General features: G+C 50.1%; 1 protein-coding gene across 3 annotated transcripts in view; it reads left to right on the forward strand.

The window, feature by feature from the left end:
* FARP2 (FERM, ARH/RhoGEF and pleckstrin domain protein 2) overlaps positions 1-23,312 on the forward strand; it is a 4,051,843-nt gene that overhangs the window by 309,970 nt on the left and 3,718,561 nt on the right. For all 3 annotated transcript variants that reach the window (XR_011276033.1, XM_069618112.1, XM_069618113.1), the window contains exon 3: positions 17,740-17,844. Coding sequence is in view for 2 of the 3 variants with exons in the window: in XM_069618112.1 (XP_069474213.1) it covers positions 17,740-17,844 (105 nt within the window). In the remaining variant the exon portion in view is untranslated. The remainder of the gene's footprint in view (positions 1-17,739; positions 17,845-23,312) is intronic.

Consider the following 23,312-nt stretch of genomic DNA (forward strand, 5'->3'; position numbering starts at 1 on the left):
TGTGTATATATTTGCCTTTGTAGATTAACGGAGCACAACGTGAGTTATTGTGATTGTGTATATAACCTTGAACCTTAATTATATAAAGACTGTATTTTAACTAATACAGTGTGGACTTTCCTTTGTGGGTGCTTGGGGACTACACTGTACTTAAGAACCAGCCTGCATCACCTCCTGAGAAGCTAGGCCTTGATTGCTTGACCATGATACCAATAATAGCGAATCTTGGCTGGGGTGCACTGTGCCTCTCCTCTGCCATATAGAGAGCAGGAGTACAGACACCCCTCCCCCAGTCTTTACAACCATGCTCGCCTGTCTTCTCACCTGGACCTCTTGGGTCCCCCTGCTAAGCCCCTGCCCGCATTGCCAGTCTCCTTCTCCCTCCTTCGTCCGATGAAGCGAGTGTCAGCTGCCACTTTTGCCACTACTTTCATTCCCCCTCCCATTCCAGCCACTGACTCTCACAGTGACACAGCCCTTGCTAACCGTCACCTCTCCATTTCCAACACCCTGGAAATCCTTTCCCCTGTCATGAGGTTCTGGATGAAGCCTGCCTCCAAGAGCAACACCTGGTGTGACTCTGACCTAGCCCCTCAGAAGCGTAAGTGCAGAGTTGCTAAGCGGAAGTGTAAAGCTTCAGGCACATCCTCTGACAGACTGGCCTGCCACCAGCTCCAAAGGCAATACAGACTCCATCTGCTTGACAAAGGCCTATATCCAAGCCAGCATCTGTGGCACCACTAGCAACACGGGTCAACTGTTTAAAATCTGCAAGGAACTCGCCAATCCTACTGCAGTCTCCACTTATCCTCTGCCATCCCTGACCATTTGCACTACACTAGCCTCCTACTTCATAACCAAAACTCAGGACATCCTGTCCTTGCGCTCGTCTACACCCATCCCTCCTCCCTCACCTGCTCTCAGGCCTCTCTTGGCCCCCCAAACCCCTTCCCTCCTAGTCTCATCTTTCTTGCCCATAGCACTGCATGAGGTCTCTAGGCAAGTCCTCTCTATGAAAGTCTCCTGCAAACAGGTGCTTCCCTGCTCCTCCAGGACATTGACTCCCTTGCTCCAGCCTTGGTGGACTTCTGCAATCACTCCTTTGCCACTCGCTCCTTCCCGCTACCCCATAAGCACTCGCTTGTGCACCTTCTCCTCAAAAAGCCTTCTGCCGACACTTCCTGCCCGGATCACTGCCACCCTATCTCCATTACCCCCTTTTTGGGAAAACTCTTGGAGAACCTGGTCATCTCCCAACTGAACCACCAGACTGAATCTGTTGGTTGTCTCCACGACCACCAGTCTGGCTTCAGAGCAGGCTGAGGCACGGGCATTGAATTCCTGAACACCCGTAAAGACTTGCTCTCAAATCTCGATTACAAATACCCTACTGTTCTCATCCTTCTTGATCTTTCCTCTGCTTTTCATACTGTCAATCATGCCACCCATATGTCATATCTATGATATTCTTGGCATCAAAAACCTGGCACTGAACTGGTTGAGCTCCTTCCTCTCTGACCGACCTTCCCAGGTTCATCTGTGCCCTTTTCTCTCCTCCATCACTCTCCACCTGTGGCGTCCCTCAGGGCTATATCCTCTCACTGTGGCTCTTCAACCTCTACCTTGCCCCTCTGGCCCACTTTATCCTCCCTTCTCTCCTTACTTCCAGTTTTATGCACCCTCCACTGCCGCCTCCTTTTCTTCTGCTCTCATTCCCGACTGTCTGACTGCTATTTAGGCATGGTGTGCTGCTTACGATCTCTGCCTTAATGCCAGTAAGACGAAGATCCTTCTCATTGCGACCCCAGCTCCCTCCTTCCCTCCTCCCCTCAGGCAGCCCTCCATAGGTCCCCTCCCCTCACCCACTTTTGAGGCAAAAAACCTTGGCGTCATCCTTCTCTCCTTCTCTCCTCACATTGTGGACCTTGCCAAGAAGGAGGCCCTTCAGAGACATTCTCCCTTTCCTCACCTTCCCCCAGAAACTCAATGTCTCTAGAGCTCTGGTCCTCTCTAGGCTGGACTACTGCAAGAGCCTCTTCCTCAATCTTCCTTTATCCTTACTTCGCACCCTTCAACTCACCCAGAATAGGACTGCAAGACTTCTCCTTGGCCTCAAGTCCAGGGACCGCATCTCTCCAGCCCTAAAGTCTCTCTACCGACTCCTGTTTGCTGTGAGGATGAAGTTAAAGACCCTCTCACACAAAAAGTACACAAGCTGTAAGAAGTCAATTCAAAGAAAAGCTACTAAATTAGTTAACTTAGTATCCAAAAAATGGATATCCTAACTTGAAACCTCCCGGACTGTGCAAGAGAGACATAAAGCAATGCAAAATCAAATCCCACACAACTTATTGAAAAATTGTGTTACAATTTTTTATTACACAAAAGTGAATACATATAACCAATACACATCCTCCTATACCTGTAGGAGTATTTGCAACGGATGCATGAAGACAAAACAAAAAGTCAGCTTTTTTTGGTCAATGTCTTAGTTTGCCATAAGAATGCACCATATGCTTGAAATTTTGTGCTTAAAACAAATGCTTAAATGTGCCTAAAACAAGTGCATAAAGACAACCAAGTACAACTTCTTGGTAGTGCAATTCTACCAATTGTGCAGAAATATTTTCCATGCATAATACAGGACAGTCCGGGAGGTTTCAAGTTAGGATATCCATTTGTTGGATACTAAGGTAACTAATTTAGTAGCTTTTCTTTGAATTGACTTCTTACAGCTTGTGTACTTTTTGTGTGAAATGATTTGAGACCCCCCCACTAGCTGTACCACATTTGGGGCAACCCCCTTTTCATGTTCATATGAAGATAAAGACCCTCTGCAACATCCACAAGGCTTTACAGGGCCTGGGACCCCGCTACATCCAACTCTCTCTCCCTAAATACCCCCCTGCTAGAGTCCTTCGGTTTTCCAGCTCCATCTCTCTGCAGATCAGATGTTTTTCCAAGCAGAGTGTGTGGGGTAGATATCTCTTCCGCAGGAGCCTCCCTCTGGAATGGCCTCCCTGCCCCTCTCAGGCTTGAGCCAGATCTCCTTAAGTTCTGGAAGCTCCTCAAGACAAGACCCTCCTTTTCTCTTCTTCCTTCCCTCTCCCCAACTAATGCCCCTTTCTGCTGCATTTGACTGGCTGCCTGGTTCCCTCTGAGTCTTCTAGGGCACCAGGCTCTCCTCGCCCAGTTCACCCCTGTCCTTGCACTTAGCATGTGAGCTTTCACTCTCTGTATTCCCTGGCACTTGTCCACCTGGCCTCCCCTTAGCACTCGCCCCGAGCAGAGTCTCCAGCTGCGGTTGTGGTTATGGCACACTGGCTTTTGGAAATCTTGTACGAGCTGGGGTTTGCCATCAACCAGCACAAATCGCAGCTGCAGCCCACCCAGTCCCTGGTCTTCCTTTACTTGCTGTGGGACACGAGGGAGCAGAAGATCTTTCCTACAATAGCGATAATTGGGGCGCTGAAGGCAGCGATTGCCCATTTCCTCAGCAGGATGACGACCACGGCATGCTTGCTGGCTATTCGCATACGAAGCTCAGAATGAGGAGGATCCAGTTACATTCAGCAGCCTCCTGGAACCAGGAGATGGACTTGCAGGCGGTAATGGTCTCCACCCCAGTGGAACACTGCCAGGATTTACTTTGGTGGAGGCAGGTGGACAATCTTTTGGTCAGCATGCCTTTTCTTCAGCCCAAGCTGGCGTGGACGATCACTACAGACTCCTTGCTGGAATGGTGTGGGGACCACCCTGCCTGGGGAGGGGGGTTTCACTGTGTGCATGGTCTGTGATCAGACAAAGACGAGGCCTGCCATATCGATCTCCTCGAGTTGACAGCCATACAGCTAGCTCTTCAGGCGTTGCTACCAATGGCCAAGGACAGTGCTGTATTCAGATGGACAGCTCCACCTGCATGTACTACATCAACAGGCAGAGGGGCACCAGAGCCTCAGCCCTGTGCATGCTTGCCACCCAGATCTGGAATTGTGGAATAGAACACAATATTGACTTGTCAGCGATCCACCTGCCGGGGGAGTCCAATCTGGATGCGGACAGGCTCAGCAGGCTGGGCTTGCACAGCCATGAGTGGCAATTATGCCTGCAGGTCCTGGCAGAGAAATGGTGCCATCCGAGGGTAGACCTATTTGCCATGGAGCACAACAAGAGGAACCACCAGTTTGCGTCCTGGATGATCTGGGGCAGAGAATCGCTGGAAGATGTGCTACACCGGTAATGAAACTGCCTGTGGGCATATGCGTTCCTTCCGACCCCGCTAATGCAGAGTCATCTGCAAGGCCCTGGAGGCGCGGGCCTCAGGCTGATTTTGATCGTTCCTCAATGGCCAGCCAGACCATGGAGCTGGTGAGGCTGGCTGTTCAGGGTCAGTGTCCCGTTCCTCTTTCGGTCAGGGGACCTCTGCTCCTAACGCAGCAAGGGGAGGTGCGGTGGTTCACCCGGCTCCGGAGAAGCTAGCCCTAGCAGCCTGGTTCCTGTAAATGTTACCCTGCAGCACCTGCAATTGTCCCAAGAAAATCTACAGATTATACCAAAGACAAGGAGTGACTCCACTAGGAGTCAGTACAAGAGCAAATGGACCAGGTTTTGTTACTGGGCAAGGGACAGCGGCATAGATTCTGTGTTGCACACTTGAACAAGTGCTATTCTTCTCGACACACTTAGCCGAATCAGGCATGCAGGTTGACACGTGCCTACTTATCAGGCCGCCATCGGAGCATACAGGAACTCGGACAGTATTTCTTACTGTAAGGAACTCATGGTGGCAACAGTAAAGACAGACACAAGTGATCACAGTTCAAGTTTGTTCATTAAACTGGATAAATGGGTGAGAAAACACCTATTCTAAACCTAAATCTAAGATGGGAGCAAGCTATGACCATCAGATAAGCCATTCCTAGTGGCGTCTTGTCAAATAAAAAGGTCCTATACTAAAACAACCTATTGCTAATCCTTACTGCTAATTTACAAAATAGTGTTGGATAATGTTCACCTGAAAAAAAGAACTGTTCACAAAATGATATGTCAGGGTGGTATAACTGAGGTCTCCCTTACCCACGTCTTTTAGCACGGATCAAGGCGGCCTTCTTCAGCACGATCTTAAGTTTCCAAATTATTAGGGCCTTCTCTGGCCAAGTCCCTTTTCCAACAAGTCTCTTGCCTCAGAGGGCCTGATGTATTACAAACAACAAACCAAATGTTCCTTTCAGTAATCTTCCCGTCGGGTGATTTCCCTTCACCCTTGGATCCCCCCCAACCGGGCTCCGATCCTTTTGCCAATGTTGGTCTCCCTCAGTCAGGTTAACTATAGCCTTTCGTTCAAGATCTCAGCCACTTGTTACATTCAACAGTCTCACGGTCTTTTTAAACAACCGTTCATTGTGGACATCCCTCAGTTTTGCTCTCCTTCACGGACATCCCATAGCTGGGTTCACATTTGCCAGTTTAACACAGTTCACTCAGTTGCAACACCTTGCACGATTCACTTCCCTTAGCTTTTTCTAGCTCCCAGTCAGGCTTTCCACATTTGTCATTCTTACAGCGTTTTCCCTCAGCCGGATGCACACGCCTGTTTCACAGTGCCACAGCTTTGGTAATGGCTTAAGGACTTTCGATTGTACAAGGGATTTTGACCCGATCCTTGTATGACCACCTTAACTCTGTATGCCGGCCTTTCCTGCAGCCTCTTGTTACTATATTATTCACAAGATAAAGGGACCAGCCAGAGTCTTTCAAATCGACGCTCACGTGGCTCCGGACTACTCGGCAACTGGTCTTTCCCTGGGCTTTAAAAGTTCACTAGCACACAAGTTCTTTGTTCATAACAACTTGCCATTTGCAACCTTTGCTGAACACCGTCCGGTTTACCATCGGTTCTCCCTCCGACTCAATGGCTGTGTTGGTCTCCTTGTTGTTTCTTGTCTGTGGAGTCAAGGAGAGTACCACGGTTGCAAGTGCGCCTCCCCGCCTCGGTTAGCCGTGCGGGAGGGTCCTGTGCACCGTCGGCATCTGTTAAACCACACGTTAGTTGTAGTACCCAGTCTTATGATTCCTTTCACGGAGGCTTTGCGGGTTTGGGTCGAAAAGGGCAAGGGCACTTCCTTCCTCGTTGTCCTTTCAGGTCTCGCTGCCTTTCTTCTGTTTGAACTGCCGTCCTGGAATAGCCGGTTCCTCATCTTGCGTTTGTCCTTGCATAAAGTGTGCTCTTGTGCTCCGCCTTATATCCCTGTGGGGAAGGGAAAGGGCCGGCAGGTGTGTGTAGTTATTGTCAATTGTCTGACTCTGCCTGACCCTTGTGTTGGGACACGTCCGGTAAACAGCTCTGGTGTTAGTCCGTTTTCTTTCATGGTATAAGAACGTGTTTGTGTCGGAAAGGGGACTGGGGGAGTAGAGCTTTGAAGTACCCTACGGGGTAGGAGGAGGAAAAGGTGTTGTAAGGAAGGGGGTACCGTGTCTCACCAATCAGTGTCCCACTTCCACTCCCCGAAGACCCCACATCCAGGTGATCCACCCCCACTGGTCCACCCCCAGGAACTGGTTCCAATAGCGATGGCTGTGTCCTGGCCACTTGGATGTCAGATCTCCGGGGACTAGCGGGTGAGACCCCTTCAGGTTTCTCACATTACTTTGCACCCAACCTGCTGGTCAAGAGGCATTTTACAGGGCTAGCAAAGTTGTACGCACCCGGTTTGCGATCTCCATGTGGTCCTGGGGGCACTAGAGCATGAACCGTTCAAGCCCATTGCAGCGTCGGGCATCAGACTGGTCACCATCAAGACGGCCATCCTAGTGGGGCTTACATCAGCACGCAGGGTAGGCGAGATCCATGTCCTAGTGGATGTCTCACTTAGATCGTCTCACTTAGATGTCTCAATTAGATCGTACTACCGACAATCTTCCCGAAGTCGGAGGCAGAAAAGGTGCTGCATTGTTTTGACGTGACAAGGACTTGGAGGTTCTGTATGGACAGAACTAAGAGATTTGGTAAATCGGATGCACGGTTTGTCACCTTTGCTGGTTCGAAACAGGGTTGTCCGGCCTCCAAAGCTTCTATAGCAAGGTGGCTGGTGGCAGTCATTCAGGAGACCTACAGTCTTCAGAACAAGGATTCCCCAGCAAATCTTCATGCTCATGCTGTCAGGGCGAAGGCTACCGCAGTGGCTTTCCTAAGGCATGTGCCCTGGCAGACGATCAGCAAGGTGGCTTCATGGGCTACCCCCTCTGCCTTCTGCAAGCACTTTTGTCTGGACAGCAGTGCACGCTCTGATGCGGCCTTCGGGCAAGCAGTGCTGAAGAAAAACGAGTCCTCTGTGTCCGTGTCTCATTCCTTGCTCTTCACAGTACGAATGACCAACTATAGAAACCACTATGTAAGTGGGGATAATAGTCATTAGACTGGGCTTAACCTCTTTTCCATCCATTTATCATGCCCATTCATTTGAGCTCAAATTTGCATCCAGTCTAGTAGGGAAAAAAGTTCTCTAATGGGAGGATGGGGGTTGTGAATATCTATCCCAACTGTTTGAGCAGGGGCAAATCGGGTCTTTTGAATCATGAAAGCCTATTTTTGGACTAGATGAGAAAAAAAGCTTCCAATATTGGCAACTGAGGTGTTTGGCACAACAGGCACACGATAAGACACTGGCTACCAAGTCCCTGACACCGTTTGAGAGAATTATTTTTTGCCCTAATGATTCCTCTATTTTAATCTTTGGGTTGTTCTCCTTCCTAAGATCTGAACTTATTGTGGGCCTGCACACTTATGTTTCAGCCTGGCATAAAGAACTTGGGATACGGGAGACCAACCCAAGTGTGCAGTTTGCAAAGAAAGAATTCAAATACTTGGCAAGACGTTACTTTACCCATAACAGAACAAAACACTTAAGTTCATGAGGCAGTTGCCTGTGTTGGCAGGGGTGTCGAGGTGCATGTACATCTATGCACATCTGGCATGACTGCCCCAAACAGACCCATTACTAGGCAGAAGTGTTTCACTTGCTGAATCTAAGGACTGATTTGGCATTACCGTTTGAACATGCCACCTATCTCTAGGCAGTGTTTGAGGAGAGCCACGCTTGTGCACACCCGTCAGTGGGGTCTATATTAATAGCTATACTCTTAGTAGCAAAAACCACCTTGGCTGACCTCAAAGTCAACAAGAATTCCTACCCTGGATGATTGGTCGTCAGGTATGTGGACTCTACTAATAAGCGAGAAAATGGTTTGCATTGTGCAGGACAAAGTTGGAACCTTCTTCAGAAATTGAAGTTGCTTCCTGAGTTACGTAAAAATACATAACAAAGACTACACGTGTACTCCAAGATTGAGAACCCTGGGCCTGCTCGAGTGTTCATAAGGCCAATGTACTTTGACATATGATGGGTTGTGTAATTTTGAGTGAGGATGGGGTGTAGAATCACTTACCCATTATGTGTTCTGGCTAACATATAAACTCAGTACATGAAGGACCCCTCTCACATGGTGTCACAAGATGAACTTCCCGAATGAACCTCAAAATGGTCATCCAGCTAATCATGTTATTGCACCCTCTTGTCCAATGTGCTTCGTTGATTTTGATTTTAAATATTAATACGCTGGATTTTCATATGTTGCACGTGAGACATCTGGAGCACTTCCATAAAAATAATCGATGCATGATTAATTCCTATGGATTTGGAAATAAGGGTACCAGGATGCATTATTTTCCACTTATCAAATAAGCTTGAATCTTTAAGTGGCGTGAGGAACTCTGTTGTATCCCTACTAAACACCAATTGGTCTGATGCTAGTTGATCTAGTGCTGAACCCATGGCAAAGCTGAAATCACTGCAAAAAATGTCCCCTTAAGCAAAGTTTAGCAATGTGTAAATGAAGACTTTAAACATGTGTTTGTCCAGAATTAGGGGTGTGGAATGGTGTTAAGGTTAACTGTTTTCCTCCCAGAGGCCCTTAATAAGGACATGCCTAGCTTCCTTGTCCTGCACTTTGCCTCTTCCTGAATGAGAGAATCCATACTAAAGAAAATACCTACCCCATGCATTTTCCAGGACTAGTATTGTAGAGGGAAATATTTAGACCTCAAATGAAATTCATCAGTCCACTCTTCTGTGAGTTCATCTGCATAATCCAGCTCTTTTTATCCTTCTCGACCCAGGCTGCAGTTACCATGTTGTATTAACAAAGGGCAGCATGAGAATTTTAGCTCAAGGGGTTTAGAGTCTGCTTACCAGATGATATTTACAGATCTACTCTGGGTGGCATGGCACCCTTTTTATCAACTGAGTGCAGCTCCTTTATTTTGTCTAGAATTAACAGATATTGACCCAATCAAATCTTAATTCAGATCTTCAGAGAATAAAATATTGTTTCTAATTTTCTCCCATCATCCGGTAGGTGAGTTTGTCAAGATCTGGTATGACACAGTGATAGGAAGTTCACCTAGGTTAATGGTGATCCTTTTCTACTAAGTCCTACTCACAATTAAATTTGTTTTTTTGAGACACTACCTGCCTCAAGATTATTTTTGTTTCCCTTCTCATACAGTCTGCGTGATAAATGTTTTTCTATGCTATGTAAAGCAAATCCCTTGCATCCATCTCTTGTAGATCTAGAATGCATTCTTTTCAGACCAACCCTATTGCTGCATTCCATGGAATATGGTTCTGCACACATTTGGGGGACTGAAACATTTCAGGCTTCTTATAAATGTTATCCTTGATATTTATTGTGTATCTCAAGTTAATACATTTCAGACAGTTAAAGAAAATAACTATTTTCTTTCATATGTTTATATGAGTACGTGTACAAAACTTGTTTTCTTGACATTCTTCTTATAACAAGCAGTCTACACCGACTTTAGGTTATATGTGTTCAGTTGTGTTCAGTTATCCTAGTTTTTGTGCCACCTGAAGATGCATTAAGGTGTATCTGAGACCATTGAGTGATGGCTCTAAACTAAATGTATGCCATATGTGACAAATCCATGGAATTCATCCCTTTTCCACAACGACGATCCAACCCATTTGACACTAGAAGTTAAGAGCCAGTAGGGGTGAACAAAAGACTGAATATGAAATCAGACCAATCAGGACTCCTCAATATTTTTGTTGCAAAATGTATTTATGAATGTTATTTTCCTTTGTTCATGTAGGTTTGGCTTAATCAGATTCGGTTGATAAAATATAGTTCCCATTCATGACTACATTTCAACTAATTGATGAAAAGGCCAGACCTCTTTGTTAGTGATTATGTTCTACATTCATCCTAGTCACAATTATCATCATTTGTATAGCTCCTTTCACCATTGCTATGGCCCCAACGTGCTGTAGGTTGAACACCCTCAGGGATCAGAGTCCAGGTATGGGAAAATTCACCACAGGAGTTTGGAATGTGTGTGTGTGCATTTTAACCAAAGCAAAGTTGGGTAGGGGTGGCCAGGTCCCTACTAGTTACCCATGTCAAGCAGGCATGTGGGTGGGTGCTTTGAAAATGTTAAGAGCGTACCGGAGTAGTTGATTTGAAAGAGGAGATCACCAGGAGGATAGCAGTGCTTGAACGCAGCGTTCTATTGGGATGGTAGTGGGTGATTTCTTTTATTTATTTATTTATGTATTTAGGCATTTTGGGCCTGTCTTGTGTAGGGCTCGGTGAGTGGTGCACATGGCTTTGAAAGTGACACGATATCCGACCGGGATTCGGTGGCAGACACAGAGGGCAGGGACGATGCGCTCTCTGGGACTTAGAGCGAGGAGGAGCCTATCTGCAGATTGCTGGACCCATCTGAGCTTTGAGTTGATGAGCAGGGGCGCTCAGGTATAGGGAGTTGGCGTAGTCTAGTTGGTAGAGGACAATGGCCATGATTGCATTCACACTGTGCGGGTAGGAGAGATGAGGGTAGATGCGTTTTAAGTATGTCGTGATTAGCAGAATTTAGACAGTGTTAATGTAGTATGATAGTCAGGTCAGTGTCCATCATACAACACAGGTTTATGAGTGGACCATGGCGTGGGGTGGTGCCTAGGGAGGGGGGCCATAGGTTTGGTTGATGTAAAAGAGCTGTCTTTCGGTAGAGAATAAAATCTGGTTTTCATGGATTCAGTAGGAGGTCGTTAACTGTGATCCAACAATCCATGTCAGTGAGGCAGGATGCGAGGTCAGGGTGGGGGGTAGAGACAGACCTGGGGATTTTAAGGATGATTTTTGTGTCGGCACTATAGTTGTAGCAGGTGAATTTGTGTGAGCGTATAAGTGCTGGGAGAGGACCCCTATAGAGATTGAAGAGAAAAGCGGATAGGTTTGTTGACACCAAGTAGCCTGATACTCTGATAGCCGCTCAAGATAGTCAACTTTTCATAATCGGCCATTGTAGGTATGTTTCGCAAAAAAGAATACACTTTCTCCAGCATGGGGTCTGGCATGGATTCACATGCTCATGAATATTCCCCGTCGTCAGGCTGGGAATCCTCGGTAAAGAAAAATCAGTATCAGTTTCGTTTCTGATCTGTCTTTCGTAGTAGTAACCAATCACTGATCTCTGCGTCATACTGACCACAGCCAATGACTGCCATCTCCCTAAGCCCCGCCTCTAGCAGCCATCTTCAGATTTTTACCGCACGTTCTACTGTTGGGACTCCTCGTGCTTAGCTCTCGAGCTTTTTGCTGCGTTTTCGTGCTTTTTCAGGTGAATTTTCACTTTTTTCGGTTAATCGAGCCTCAAGCTCCACCGTTTCTACTCCCGTTAACGGGTACCCGTTGCGGGATTTTCCTACGCCCCTCAAGGGTGAAGATTTCGTCGAATCAACCTTTTGGAGGATTCCAGAAGATTTGCGGCCTACTTCGAGATGGCCCAAGATGCGAGTTCGTCACCCGGACCCAAGCTGTTTCGCAGCTGCCCTGGATGTGGGCTGCAGAATGTGTTTAAGGAGGACGAGCATTCGCGATGCCTCTGTCTTCATCTGGACAAGACTCATGTAGAGAAGGACTGCCAGTTCTGCAAGAACTTGTCGGAGCGGACCATGAGGGACCGTCGATCCCGTCTCGCCAGCTGGTTGGAGAAGGGCTCAGCGGGTGAGAAGAAGAAGAAAGGGTCAGAGCGGGCTTCTAAGTCCTGTGCGGGCGCCCCGGCGATGGGGGCCCAACACAAGGCCAAGCACCGCGAGTCCGCTGGCTCCGGGAGCGCCGAAAGGTCGGGCTCTTCGGTCGCCAGGCAGGGCGCACCTTCCCCGGCACCGCCAACCACGAGCCAGCGCTCCGGTTCGGGGAAGAGGAAGTCCGAGACCCCGGGTAAGCTTCGGGAGAAGCCCCGTCCGATCTCGGGAGAGGGGGAGCGAGGCGTCGCCCCTCCCCCTAAGGAGAAGGCCCGGGACGCACCTAAGGTGGTGAAAGCCCCTACCCAGCAGGCAAAGGCCTCTATCGAGGCGATCGCGGCGACTCTGGCCAAGCCGGCAGAGACCCCGCCAGCGGAGACTGCCTCCGGGACTAGAGTTTCCCTGCCGCCAAGGAGGGAATCCTCTTTTCAGCCCATCGTCATTGCCACCATGATGGAAGAAGCGAGGGGGGCACGGTAGCCTCCTCGAGCTCGGAGTCAGCCTCGGAGGAGGAACTGACCGAGGCCGTGAGGAATCTCGAAGTCCAATGCGAGAAGGTTCGATCCCGTAAGGAAGATCCTCGGGAGATAACCGAGGAAGACGACGATGGCGAGGAAGAGCAGCCTTCCCTTCCGGCGCAGCCGGAAACTAGGCCTCAGGATAGCTCGGCGGCCATTTTGTCTGCGATCCAGTCCTTATGCTCTGTGATAAGGACGAGATTACCACGGCCCAGGCCGGAGGACCCGCAACCTGGCCCGTCGGGAAGTCCTCAGAACAAACGACGGAGGACCCAACCCTCTCCTCCACTCGCCCCCGTAAGGCCTACAGTTCCCTCCTCATCCTCCCACGAGTCGGGAGATGACGGTGCGGTGGGCTCAACGACGGGTTCTGAGGGCGACGACGACCGAACAGGTCTCCAGTCTCCCGTCGCTCGGGCCTCTCCGCCCGACGAGATTGGCTCATTCCACGCCATGATCGCCAGGGTGTCCGAATTGTTCCAGCTCTGCCCGGAGGAGCAGAACAAGGAAGGTTTCCTCTATCAGCGCCGGGAGGCCAAGAGGAAGACTGTCATTGCGGTGCCTCTAATCGATGACATCTGGGAGGAGGGCCTGTCGGTACTCAAGAACCCCTCCATGGCACCAGCCAAACGGGACCGGTACGAGAAGAAATACCGGGTCCCCGAAACCGCTCCCCTGTGCCTCAGGGCCCAGCCAACGCCAGACTCGGTCGTCTCGGCGGTGGCGAAGAAGAAAGCGGCGGGGTCAGGAGCCTCAACGTCGAATTCCCCTCCGGACGGTGAGGCTAGGAAGTTGGACGCCATGGGGCGACGGGTCATTTCGTCGGCGGCGACGACGATCAAAGCGGCCAACACCCTGGCGATCGTGGCCCGTTACGACAGGGAGCTCTGGTTTAAGCTGGCCCCCATATTGGACTTCCTACCGGACGACAAGAGGTCCGAGGCCCTGGAAATACTCCAAGAAGGCGAGGTGGCGTCGGACCACGCCATAACGGTGGCAACCGATATTGCTGATACCGGGTTCCGCCAGCTGGGCAACAGAGTTTGCCTACGACGACGGGGTTGGCTCCGGGCGACCGACCTCCGTCAGGGCGTCCAGGCCAGGGTGTTGGACATGCCGTTCGACGGCAGCAACTTGTTCGGGAAGGCGGTGGACGAATCCCTCCAAGCCATAAAGACGGACACGGAGATGGCCCGCGCCCTAGGAGCCTTTCAGCAACGACGGCCCTTTTCGGAGCTCCGGAAGCAGACAGGGGGCCTCCAAGGGATCCAGCGGTGGCTTGTCGTCCTACCGCCAGGCGGCACGCTCCTCGTCTCAGGAGGCCTACAGGGGTCGCGGCAAGCAGGGAGCGCCTCGCAGCTGTCGGCAAGGTGGCCAGGGTGGCAAGGCCACCACCTCCAAGCAGGACTGAACCTGCCGTGGCCTCGGGCCCCCACCAAAGCACCCCGGTGGGAGGCCGGCTGACGAAGTTCGTCGGCGTGTGGAAGTCCATCTCCACCGATCGTTGGGTGCTGGAGACCCTGGCAAGAGGAGACACTATCGAATTCCTGAAGAAGTGCCCTCACATTCCACCTATGGCCAGGAAGGAAAATCACGTCCCGCAACTGCTGTTGGAAGTCGGGGCGATGCTCAGGAAAAGGCGCCATCGAGCCCGTCCCGAAGAGGCTCCGGGGTGTACTCAAGGTACTTCCTCGTCAGGAAGAAGACGGGCGGCTGGCGCCCCATCCTGGACCTTCGTCGTTTGAACAAATACATCAGGTCACAAAAGTTCAGGATGGTCACCCTCCAGCACGTGCTGGGACAGCTGGAGGAAGGCGACTTCCTATCGTCGCTGGACCTGGAGGATGCTTACTTCCACGTTCCCCTCCTCAGAAGTCACCGAAAGTTCCTCAGGTTCGTCGTCCAGGGACGCCACTACCAATTCAGAGCACTGCCGTTCGGATTGAAGTTGGCCCCCAGGGTCTTTACCAAGTGCCTAGCACCTGTGGCGGCGCGGCTGCGCCTGCAGGGGATTCACGTCTACCCCTACCTGGACCACAGGCTCATCCGCTCAAGGACGAGGGAACTCGCCGTCGAACACACTGCGAGGACCGTCCAGCTACTCACAGAGCTGGGATTCGCCATAAACTACCCAAAGTCCCACCTGGTGCCGTCGCAGGTGGCCCTGTTTCTGGGAGCGAAGCTCGATACAGTGAGGCGCCTGGCGGCACCGTCGGAAGAACGGACGAAGACCATTCTGGGCAAAGTGCAGCGCCTGCTAGCTACGGACGTGGCCAGGGTGAGGTCCATCAAGTCCCTCCTGGGGATGATGTCCTCTTGCATATAGCTGGTGCGCCTCTGCAGACTACGGATGCGCCCTCTTCAAGAATTCCTCGACGCCCGTTGGATGCAGGCGACGGGCACCTTCGAAGACAGGGTACCCCTCAACGAGGTGTTCCGGCGGGCGATTCAGTGGTGGGGCGTTCGAGCGCACCTCACGGCGGGCAAGGACTTTCAGACGCCGGCGTACCAGGAGACGGTGACGACGGACGCCTCCCTGGAAGGTTGGGGCGCCCACACCGGAGATCTCCACGCAAGAGGCCTCTGGCTCCCAGAGGAGAAGCTCCTGCACATCAACATCCTGGAACTACAAGCCGTGTTCTGGGCTCTCAAATCGTTCTTCCCGTCGCTCAAGGGCAAGGTGGTGCGGATCTTCACAGACAACACCACGACAATGTTTTACATACGGAAGCAGGGAGGCACCAGATCCCCAGCCCTATCCAAGGAGGCACAGGATCTGTGGCACTGGGCGGTCGCCCAGGGGATGTTCCTGGTTCCCTTCCACCTGGCAGGAGAAAGAAACACCATCGCCGACTCGCTCAGCAGGGAGCTGCGCGCATGTCACGAGTGGGAGCTGCGCCAGGATCAGGTGGATCAACTCTTCCGACGATGGGGCAAACCCCAAATCGACCTGTTCGCAACAGCGACGAACTCGAAGTGCCGGAGGTTCGCAGCAGGTTTCCCCAGCAGCGAAGCATGGGCGATGCGTTCTCGTTCCCCTGGGACGGCCTATACCTGTATGCGTTCCCTCCTTTGCCGTTGCTGCTTCGACTCATCAACCAGCTCAAGAGGTCCCGGTGCAGGATGATCCTTGTCGCACCGGCGTGGCCGAGGCAGATCTGGTTCCCGGACCTTTTGGACTTGTCAACGTCCCCTCCCATAAAGCTGTCGGCGGACGCGGATCTTCTCTCCAGATAAGGAGGCGCCATCTTCCACCACGACCCGGCGTCGCTGAACCTGCAGGCTTGGCTCCTGCAGCGCTAGAGTTTGGAGGGTACGATATACCGGCCGACTGCAGAGAGGTTCTTGCAAAGGCCAGGGCGTCCTCGACTCTCAAATGCTATGGTCACAAGTGGAAGAGGTTCTCTATCTGGTGCCGGGCACAGAAGATCAACCCCCTACGGATTACGGACCCTCAAGTGCTGCCGTACCTGCTATCGCTGGCGAAGGCTGGGCTAGCCCATGCCTCCATTAAGATTCATCTGGCGGCGAGCTCCATATATACCAGAACCACAGGATGGACGTCCCTGTGGTCCCATCGACTGGTAAAAGAGTTTATGAAAGGACTGTTCCAGTCGTTCCCGCCGGTGAAGGCCCCGGCCCCGGCGTGGGAACTGAACGTGGTGCTGACCAGGCTCATTGGGCCCCCATTCGAGCCGATGCACTCCGCACCGAAGAAGTTTGTGTCGTGGAAGACTGCATTCCTGGTGGCCATTACCTCCGCACGACGAGTGGAAGAGATCCAGGCCCTATCCTGCAAAGCACCGTACTTGACTTTCCATACCTCGAGGGTGGTGCTCAGGACGCACCCCTCCTTTATGCCCAAGGTGCCGTCGGACTTCCATCTTAACGAGCACCTGGTGTTACCTGTTTTCTTCCCGTCTCCTTCGTCGCCGGCCGAGAGGACTTTGCACTCGCTGGATGTGGCTAGAGCGCTGAAGTTCTACGTGGACCGCACGAAGAGTTTTCGGAGGACATCACAGCTATTCGTGAACTTTGGACCTGTGAATCAAGGGAAGGCTCTCTCAAAGACTTCTATTTCCAGATGGCTCTCCGGCTGCATCATGCACTGCCACCGGTTGGCTAACCGACCGCTGCCAGGCCGTCCGAGAGCCCATTCGACCAGAGCGATCGCTGCTACTACGGCGTTCCTATCTGGTGTGTCCCTGCTGGACATCTGCAGGGCCGCTACGTGGAGGTCGACGCACACCTTCACGAGATTCTACTGCGTCGATCGGGATTCCAGGGAGGAGTCCAAGGTCAGCCAAGCAGTGCTGCGCAACCTGTTCGCTTAAGGTGAGCCTGGTGAGGAGGTAAGAGATGCTTAATGTTGAGTTTTTGTATTGCTTAATGTTGAGCCTTTTTGCCACCTCCCGTGATTGTGCATGTGTGTACTGCTATGTATTCTTATATTCATGAGCATGTGAATCCATGCCAGACCCTATGCTGGAGAAGGAACAAGTTACTTACCTGTAACTGTTGTTCTCCAGCATGGGTCTGGCATGGATTCACATGCAAACCCTCCCGCCTACCCCTCTGCGGCTCTTCGGTCATACTGCCACTTCACGTGCTACCAAATCTGAAGATGGCTGCCAGAGGCGGGGCTTAGGAAGATGGCAGTCATTGGCTGTGGTCAGTATGACACAGAGATCAGTGATTGGTTACTACTACGAAAGACCGATCAGAAACGAAACTGATACTGATTTTTCTTTACCGAGGATTCCCAGCCTGACGACGGGGAATATTCATGAGCATGTGAATCCATGCCAGACCCATGCTGGAGAACAACAGTTACAGGTAAGTAACTTGTTCCATTTGCTTTGTCTAGTCCTATTTCATGTTGCTTGGAAAGTCTTGTCTTGTAGTTTCACCCCTACAACAGCATTGCATAATGTTTTTCAGTGCTAACATCATGGTAACTTTTTCAGTAAAACATGTATTTATATTTGGATACATTCTACATTGGCAAAGCCATAATCTGCAGTCTCCACACAAGGTTAGAACAAGTGTAACTGTACTTTGCTCTAGGGGTATGTTACAGTGTTTTGATATTCTATTTGTTTTCATATTTCTAGTTAAAGAGCGAAGGCCAAGAACTGCTGACTAAGGTATACACACATCTGAACTTGATGGAGACCGATTACTTTGGTATTGAGTTTCAAAGAACCCCGCCCTATTGGGTAAGTCATGACCAGTGGCATGCACTGTGAATCTGTATTGGTTGCCATTTTGAAGTTGGGGCTTTTTATAGCTTAGCCAGTCAACATTACATGTAATGACTTTCCCCGTAAACCACTATTTTGTAGTGCACCACAACTAGTCTGCTCTGCACAACCAATCCACATGTGACGAAAACACATATGCTGTTCTGTGCCTCCGATCTGGCAGAGATTATAGTGACCTATTCCTGTACTGCAAGGGTGCCAAATACCTAGGTTGTCTCAAGATTCCTTCACTTCTCAGTTGTTTACCAGGGTCAATACTGAGGTACCAGAACAGCATTATTCTGACCCTACCAGTATTTAAGCTCCCATTGTAGGCATGGGTAGTAAATCTTCACCTACAGAGTACATCTAAGATTACTGAACATTGTGTCTCGTTGCTTCAGTACCCCCTACCACTGGATCATCTTGGCACCCCCTCACTTGTGCACGTCAGCGGTTGTTGCAGAATTTGTAGTTTTATGTTAAGCAAAGTCAAAGGACATTAAACCTCAGAATGCCTAAGGGCGAGACATGGGCCCTCATTACAAGCTTGCAGGTCCAGAAACAACCATTGTTTCTGGACGGGCAAATTACGGGTCTGCGCCTGGGTGCCGTACCGCCCTATAGGACTCAAATGGGAATGGGGATTTAAAATTACTGGTGCCTGACTTACTGGACCGCCGTGGTTGTCATGCCCCAGTGTTTCCGGCAAGTCAGGTGCCAGTGAATAATTACGGGTCCGGCGGCTACCTGCCGGTTTTACCGGCAAGGTTACTGGGCCATGGTATTCCCCCATTTTCCAATTTTAGATCAGCGTACTCTCACTTAGCCTTCATGGGGTATTTTCATTCTCATCCCATCTCCCCCCATCCCCATTTCCTACATGTACTGGGACAAGGAAGAGTGAACTAAGAGTTAGAAAGATTACCCATAGGAACAGTACTATGAAGAGGAAGATGGATAGAGTGGCCTTCGTTCAACCACTAACATGTCCCTTTATTAGTCAGGCAGGGTCAGTCACTTGACACTAACCATAAACACCTGACTCCAATTGACCCTCAGTTAAGAAATAGAAGGTGGAGTTCTGGCAGAGTAAAAGAGTGAGTTGGTGTTGCTGGATGGAATGTAGAAGCCAGGGACGCCAGGACGCTGACCCGATGTGTGAAAGAGGTTGCAGTGTGGCGAGGAAGCTGTCTCTCCTTGGAGCCAAATTGGGGAAGCTGTGACCTGTTGGCCAAGTGTAGGCCAGTGCTCGGGTCCCTCCCCCTTTAAGGAACTCATGGTGACCGCAGTAAAGACAGTAACAAGTGATCCCAGTAACAAGTGATCGCAGTTTAAGGGTGTTTAATAAACTTTATGCAGGTTGGAAAAAACGCCTAATCTAAACCTTAAGATGGGAGCAAGCGTCGACCAGCAAATGAAAAATAAGGCAGTCCTTGTGGATTTGTGTCAAATAAAAGGGCCTATACTAAGAAACCTATTGCCACACAATACAACTAATACAAAAAAGTGTGTGGGATAGATCTTAAGAAAATCAAGAAGTGTTTAAAAATAATATGTCGGGATGTGTTAGCCTGGATCTTCCTTCCCCATGTTTTGAGCACGGGATAAGGTGGGACCTTGGAGCACAGCACACACACTCTAGCTTTTCCAGCACGAGTCGACAGTTCCACTTGCAGCTATTGGGACCGTCGATGGCAAGTCTTGTTTCCTTGAAAGTCTCTTGCTTTCGAAGGCCTGATGTGTTCAAATACCAAAACAAAAGTTCCTTCAACAAAATTAAAGTTTGTTTCCTGATTTTGCTTTGGGTGAAGATTCTTCACCCGTGGGTGCCCCGCTTCTGGGCGCTGAACCTTGTTCCTTGGTAGTTTGGGTGATAGGTTTTCACCCCTCAGATCTCCCTCTTCCGGGCTTGGATCCTAAAACGGTTCCTATCGATATTGAGGCCTTTGGTGTTGTGGTTTCCTGGTCCTGTGGGCCTGATGGGATTATCAAGAAAAGCATCAAACAAACACCAAGTTCGAATGGATTGTGTCGTCCCACGTATTCCTCATTTTCGATATCTTGTCTCCCAGCTTTGCTGTTTCGGAAATAAGAAAATCACCAGAGGGCGCTGTGCTCAATGCCACAAAGTAGTAGTCCCTCGAGGGCCGTCAGCGTCAGTGTCATCCACAGTATTAAGGGCTCATGGTGCACCCGTTAGCTCAGTTCCATTTTTCCGAGCACTGCTTCGTGTCACAAAACGGCGCATCCGTTTTTTTTGGACAAAATGTCCTCTTCATGGACTCCATCCAGACCCAATACGGGTTTTAAAAAAAGTCAAAAGTGTGGAAAAAAAAAATGCCGATTACCGACCCCCATCATAATTGCCTTTGGTGTTTGGGCCCTGGGTCGTCAAGTGTGGTTCCTGTCGGGCTATGTCCAATAAGGATCTTAAGGAACGGAAAGGTAAGCTGGTGGTGGGGGAGGAATCTTATAAATCTTCAAAAAGACAAAGAGATTCTGGAGTGTCGAGTGGAAAGTCTCGAGACGGGTTCGAGGAGATCGAGTTCTAAAAGTCGCTTGAGGAAATCTTCATCTTCTTCGTCCAAAAAATCGAAGAAGCAACGACATAGATCTTCTTCCTCCTCGTCTGACAGAAGGGTCGTATCCTACCCTTCCAAGCACGATTCCCCTGAAAAATGGGAGGCCTTTAGGGCTTCGATGCTAAACATTTTCGAGATTGCAGCCCAGGCCCCCTCGAAAAAGCAGCGTGAAGATCATACCTTTGCCCACTCCAAGTGTGACGGAGGGAGATCAAAGACCAGGCACGCGAGATCCGACAAAAAGTCGAGGGTGTCATCGGGGGAAAGCTCTCCGACACCTCATGAAAAAAGAGTGAAACCACTGGTGCATAAATCGGGGGTGACGGCTGACGAAATTGCATCTACCTCAAAGTTGAATATCGACTCGACACAGCCTTCGACAACGTTGAGGCCACCGCCAAAGATGGCATTGATACCTCCTGCGACGGCATCAAGGCTGCCCTCGACAACGTCGAAGCCTCCTTCGAACTGTCGAAGCCAGCGTCTATATCATCGACGCCTTTGTCAAGGCATTCTTTAATTCCGATGCCAAAATCGACGACTTTGTCAAAGCCTAGATCAATGGCACTCTTTTCACCACAGAAGATCTTCCATCCACAACCCAGGCACGAATTTTTTAGATCTATGTCCTCTGAGGAGAAATCCTCTGAAGAGGATGTTACTTCAGCTGGGGTTAGATTTGGAACTAAAGAGGTTCTTGAAGTTGATAGCCCCAAACTCTAACATGGCTGATCTTTATGATTGCCTTCAAACAGCCAGTGGCCTAGATACTTCCACTGAAGTAGAGTTTGAGAAGCCAGACCCTGCAGATCATGGGTATAGAAACCTAATGGGAAGAGTCATTGACTTCATGGGATGGAAAACACCTTCCCCAAGGTTTGACCAGGACGATATGACAGATCCTTAATGAGGGACCTCAAAGTGACCCTGTCCTCCCTTTCCATAAGGCATTGCAAAAAAGGGTGATGGCAATTTGGAATACCCCAGACTCTGGGCCTGCAGTAAATAAAACGTTTATAGGGAAGTACAGGCCATCCTCATCAGATCCCGAGTACCTGTCAAAGCATCCCTCGCCAGAAAGCTTGGCGGTACAAGCTGCAACCTCCACTAGACAGTCAGCTTACCCTTCGATGCCACTTGATAGGGATAACAAAAAAGTTGATGCTTGGGCCCGGAAAGTCTTCTCTTCTGGCAGCATGGCCCTTAAATCTACGAATGTAACTTGCACTCTGGCAAGGTTAACATACACCCTGTGGGACTGTATGACATCAGCGGCTGAACACATCGCGGAGGGCGAGGAACAGGATAGTTTCCTGGCAATAGTAAGAGATGGAAAGGAGGCTATGGAGGTATGCCTCCAGTCAGGATTGGACACTGCTGATAGTGTAAGCAGGTCCATGGCATCTAGCACGGTCCTACGCAGATTTGCATGGCTGAGGAAATCTGTTTTTGCACCACCCGTTCAATCCAGGTTACTCAATGTGCCCTTTGACGGCTTCAGGCTGTTCGGGATCAAGGCGGATGAGAGGTTGGAGAAGCTGCAGACATCTAAAGCGGAAGCTAAATCACTCGGCGCTGCTATAAGGCAGCCTCAGCAACACTCCTACGTAGGGTCATCTTCCTAGAGGAGCCGTCCCTTTCGTTTCTACTCCTCCTTTGGAAGAGGGAAGGGACAGGCCAGTCAAAGAGGTCAACAGAGAAAAACCCCTCGTGGTGGAAGAGGGAAAGGTGCTAGATCAGCCCCAGCAGCGGCTACTACCTCCTCAGCCACTGCTGCAGCCGCTGCAAAGCCACTCTGAGGTCTTGACCCACAAGACCCCGGTTGAAGACAGGATCACTCAGTATATGAGTGGATGGCGGGGCATTACGTCAGATACCTGGGCGCTAGAGATAGTGACCCATATTTACTGCCTTCCTTTTTCGACAAAGACCTCAAGATCATCCACCGGGAACCAAATCTGTCAACATTCCAGACCCGCTCCTTGTGCAGGAGATTTTAGTCCTGCTAGAGAAAGGTGCAATAGAACATGTACCTGTAGCGGAGAGGAACAAGGGTTAGTAGTCCCTTTTTTTCTCATTCCCAAGAAGGATGGAGGATTGAGACCCATCTTGGACTTGAGAAATTTGAACAAATACCTCAGGAAGGACAAGTTCAAGATGGTGACCCTTTCTCAGATCCTTCAGGCTCTTCAACTTCAACTGACTGGTTTCATTGGACCTTCAGGATGCTTACTTTCATGTGCCAATCCATCTCAAGCACAAAGTACCTGAGGTTCGCTGTTGGCGGTTCTCACTATCAGTTTAGAGTTCTGCCATTTGGGCTGACCTCCGCCTCAAGGGTTTTCACCAAGCTGATGGCTGTAGTGGCAGCAAGTCTCAGGAGAGGGGGGGAATTCACGTCTACCCTTAGCTGGACGATTGGCTAATCAGTTCAAGTTCACCCAAACGAGCCCAGGAACATCTGACCATGACCTGCCACTTCTTGCACAGACTGGGCTTCTCCCTCAATTACAAGAAGTCACAAATGATTCCACGCCAAAAGCTCCAATTCATCAGAGCAGTCCTGGATACTTCCTCGGGCAAAGCCTTGCCTCCCGAGGAGAGAGCTTACCACATTCTGCAGATGGTAACAAGGTTTCAAAATGCCCAACATCTGCCGGCCTTCGATTTTCTGAGGTTGCTAGGTCTCATGGCATCCTGCTTTTTTTCTGGTGCCAGAGGCCAGATTGAGAATTAAATCCCTTCAATGGGCCCTCAGGACTCGATGGTCCCAATTTTCGGGGGATATGTCAGATCTTTTCCAAGTCCCGGCCAGAGTAGCTTAAGATCTTCTATGGTGGGCTGGCAAGGAAAATATCC

Source organism: Ambystoma mexicanum, chromosome 10 (genome assembly GCF_040938575.1).
Source record: "Ambystoma mexicanum isolate Mex_15411 chromosome 10, UKY_AmexF1_1, whole genome shotgun sequence".
NCBI lineage: Eukaryota > Metazoa > Chordata > Amphibia > Caudata > Ambystomatidae > Ambystoma > Ambystoma mexicanum.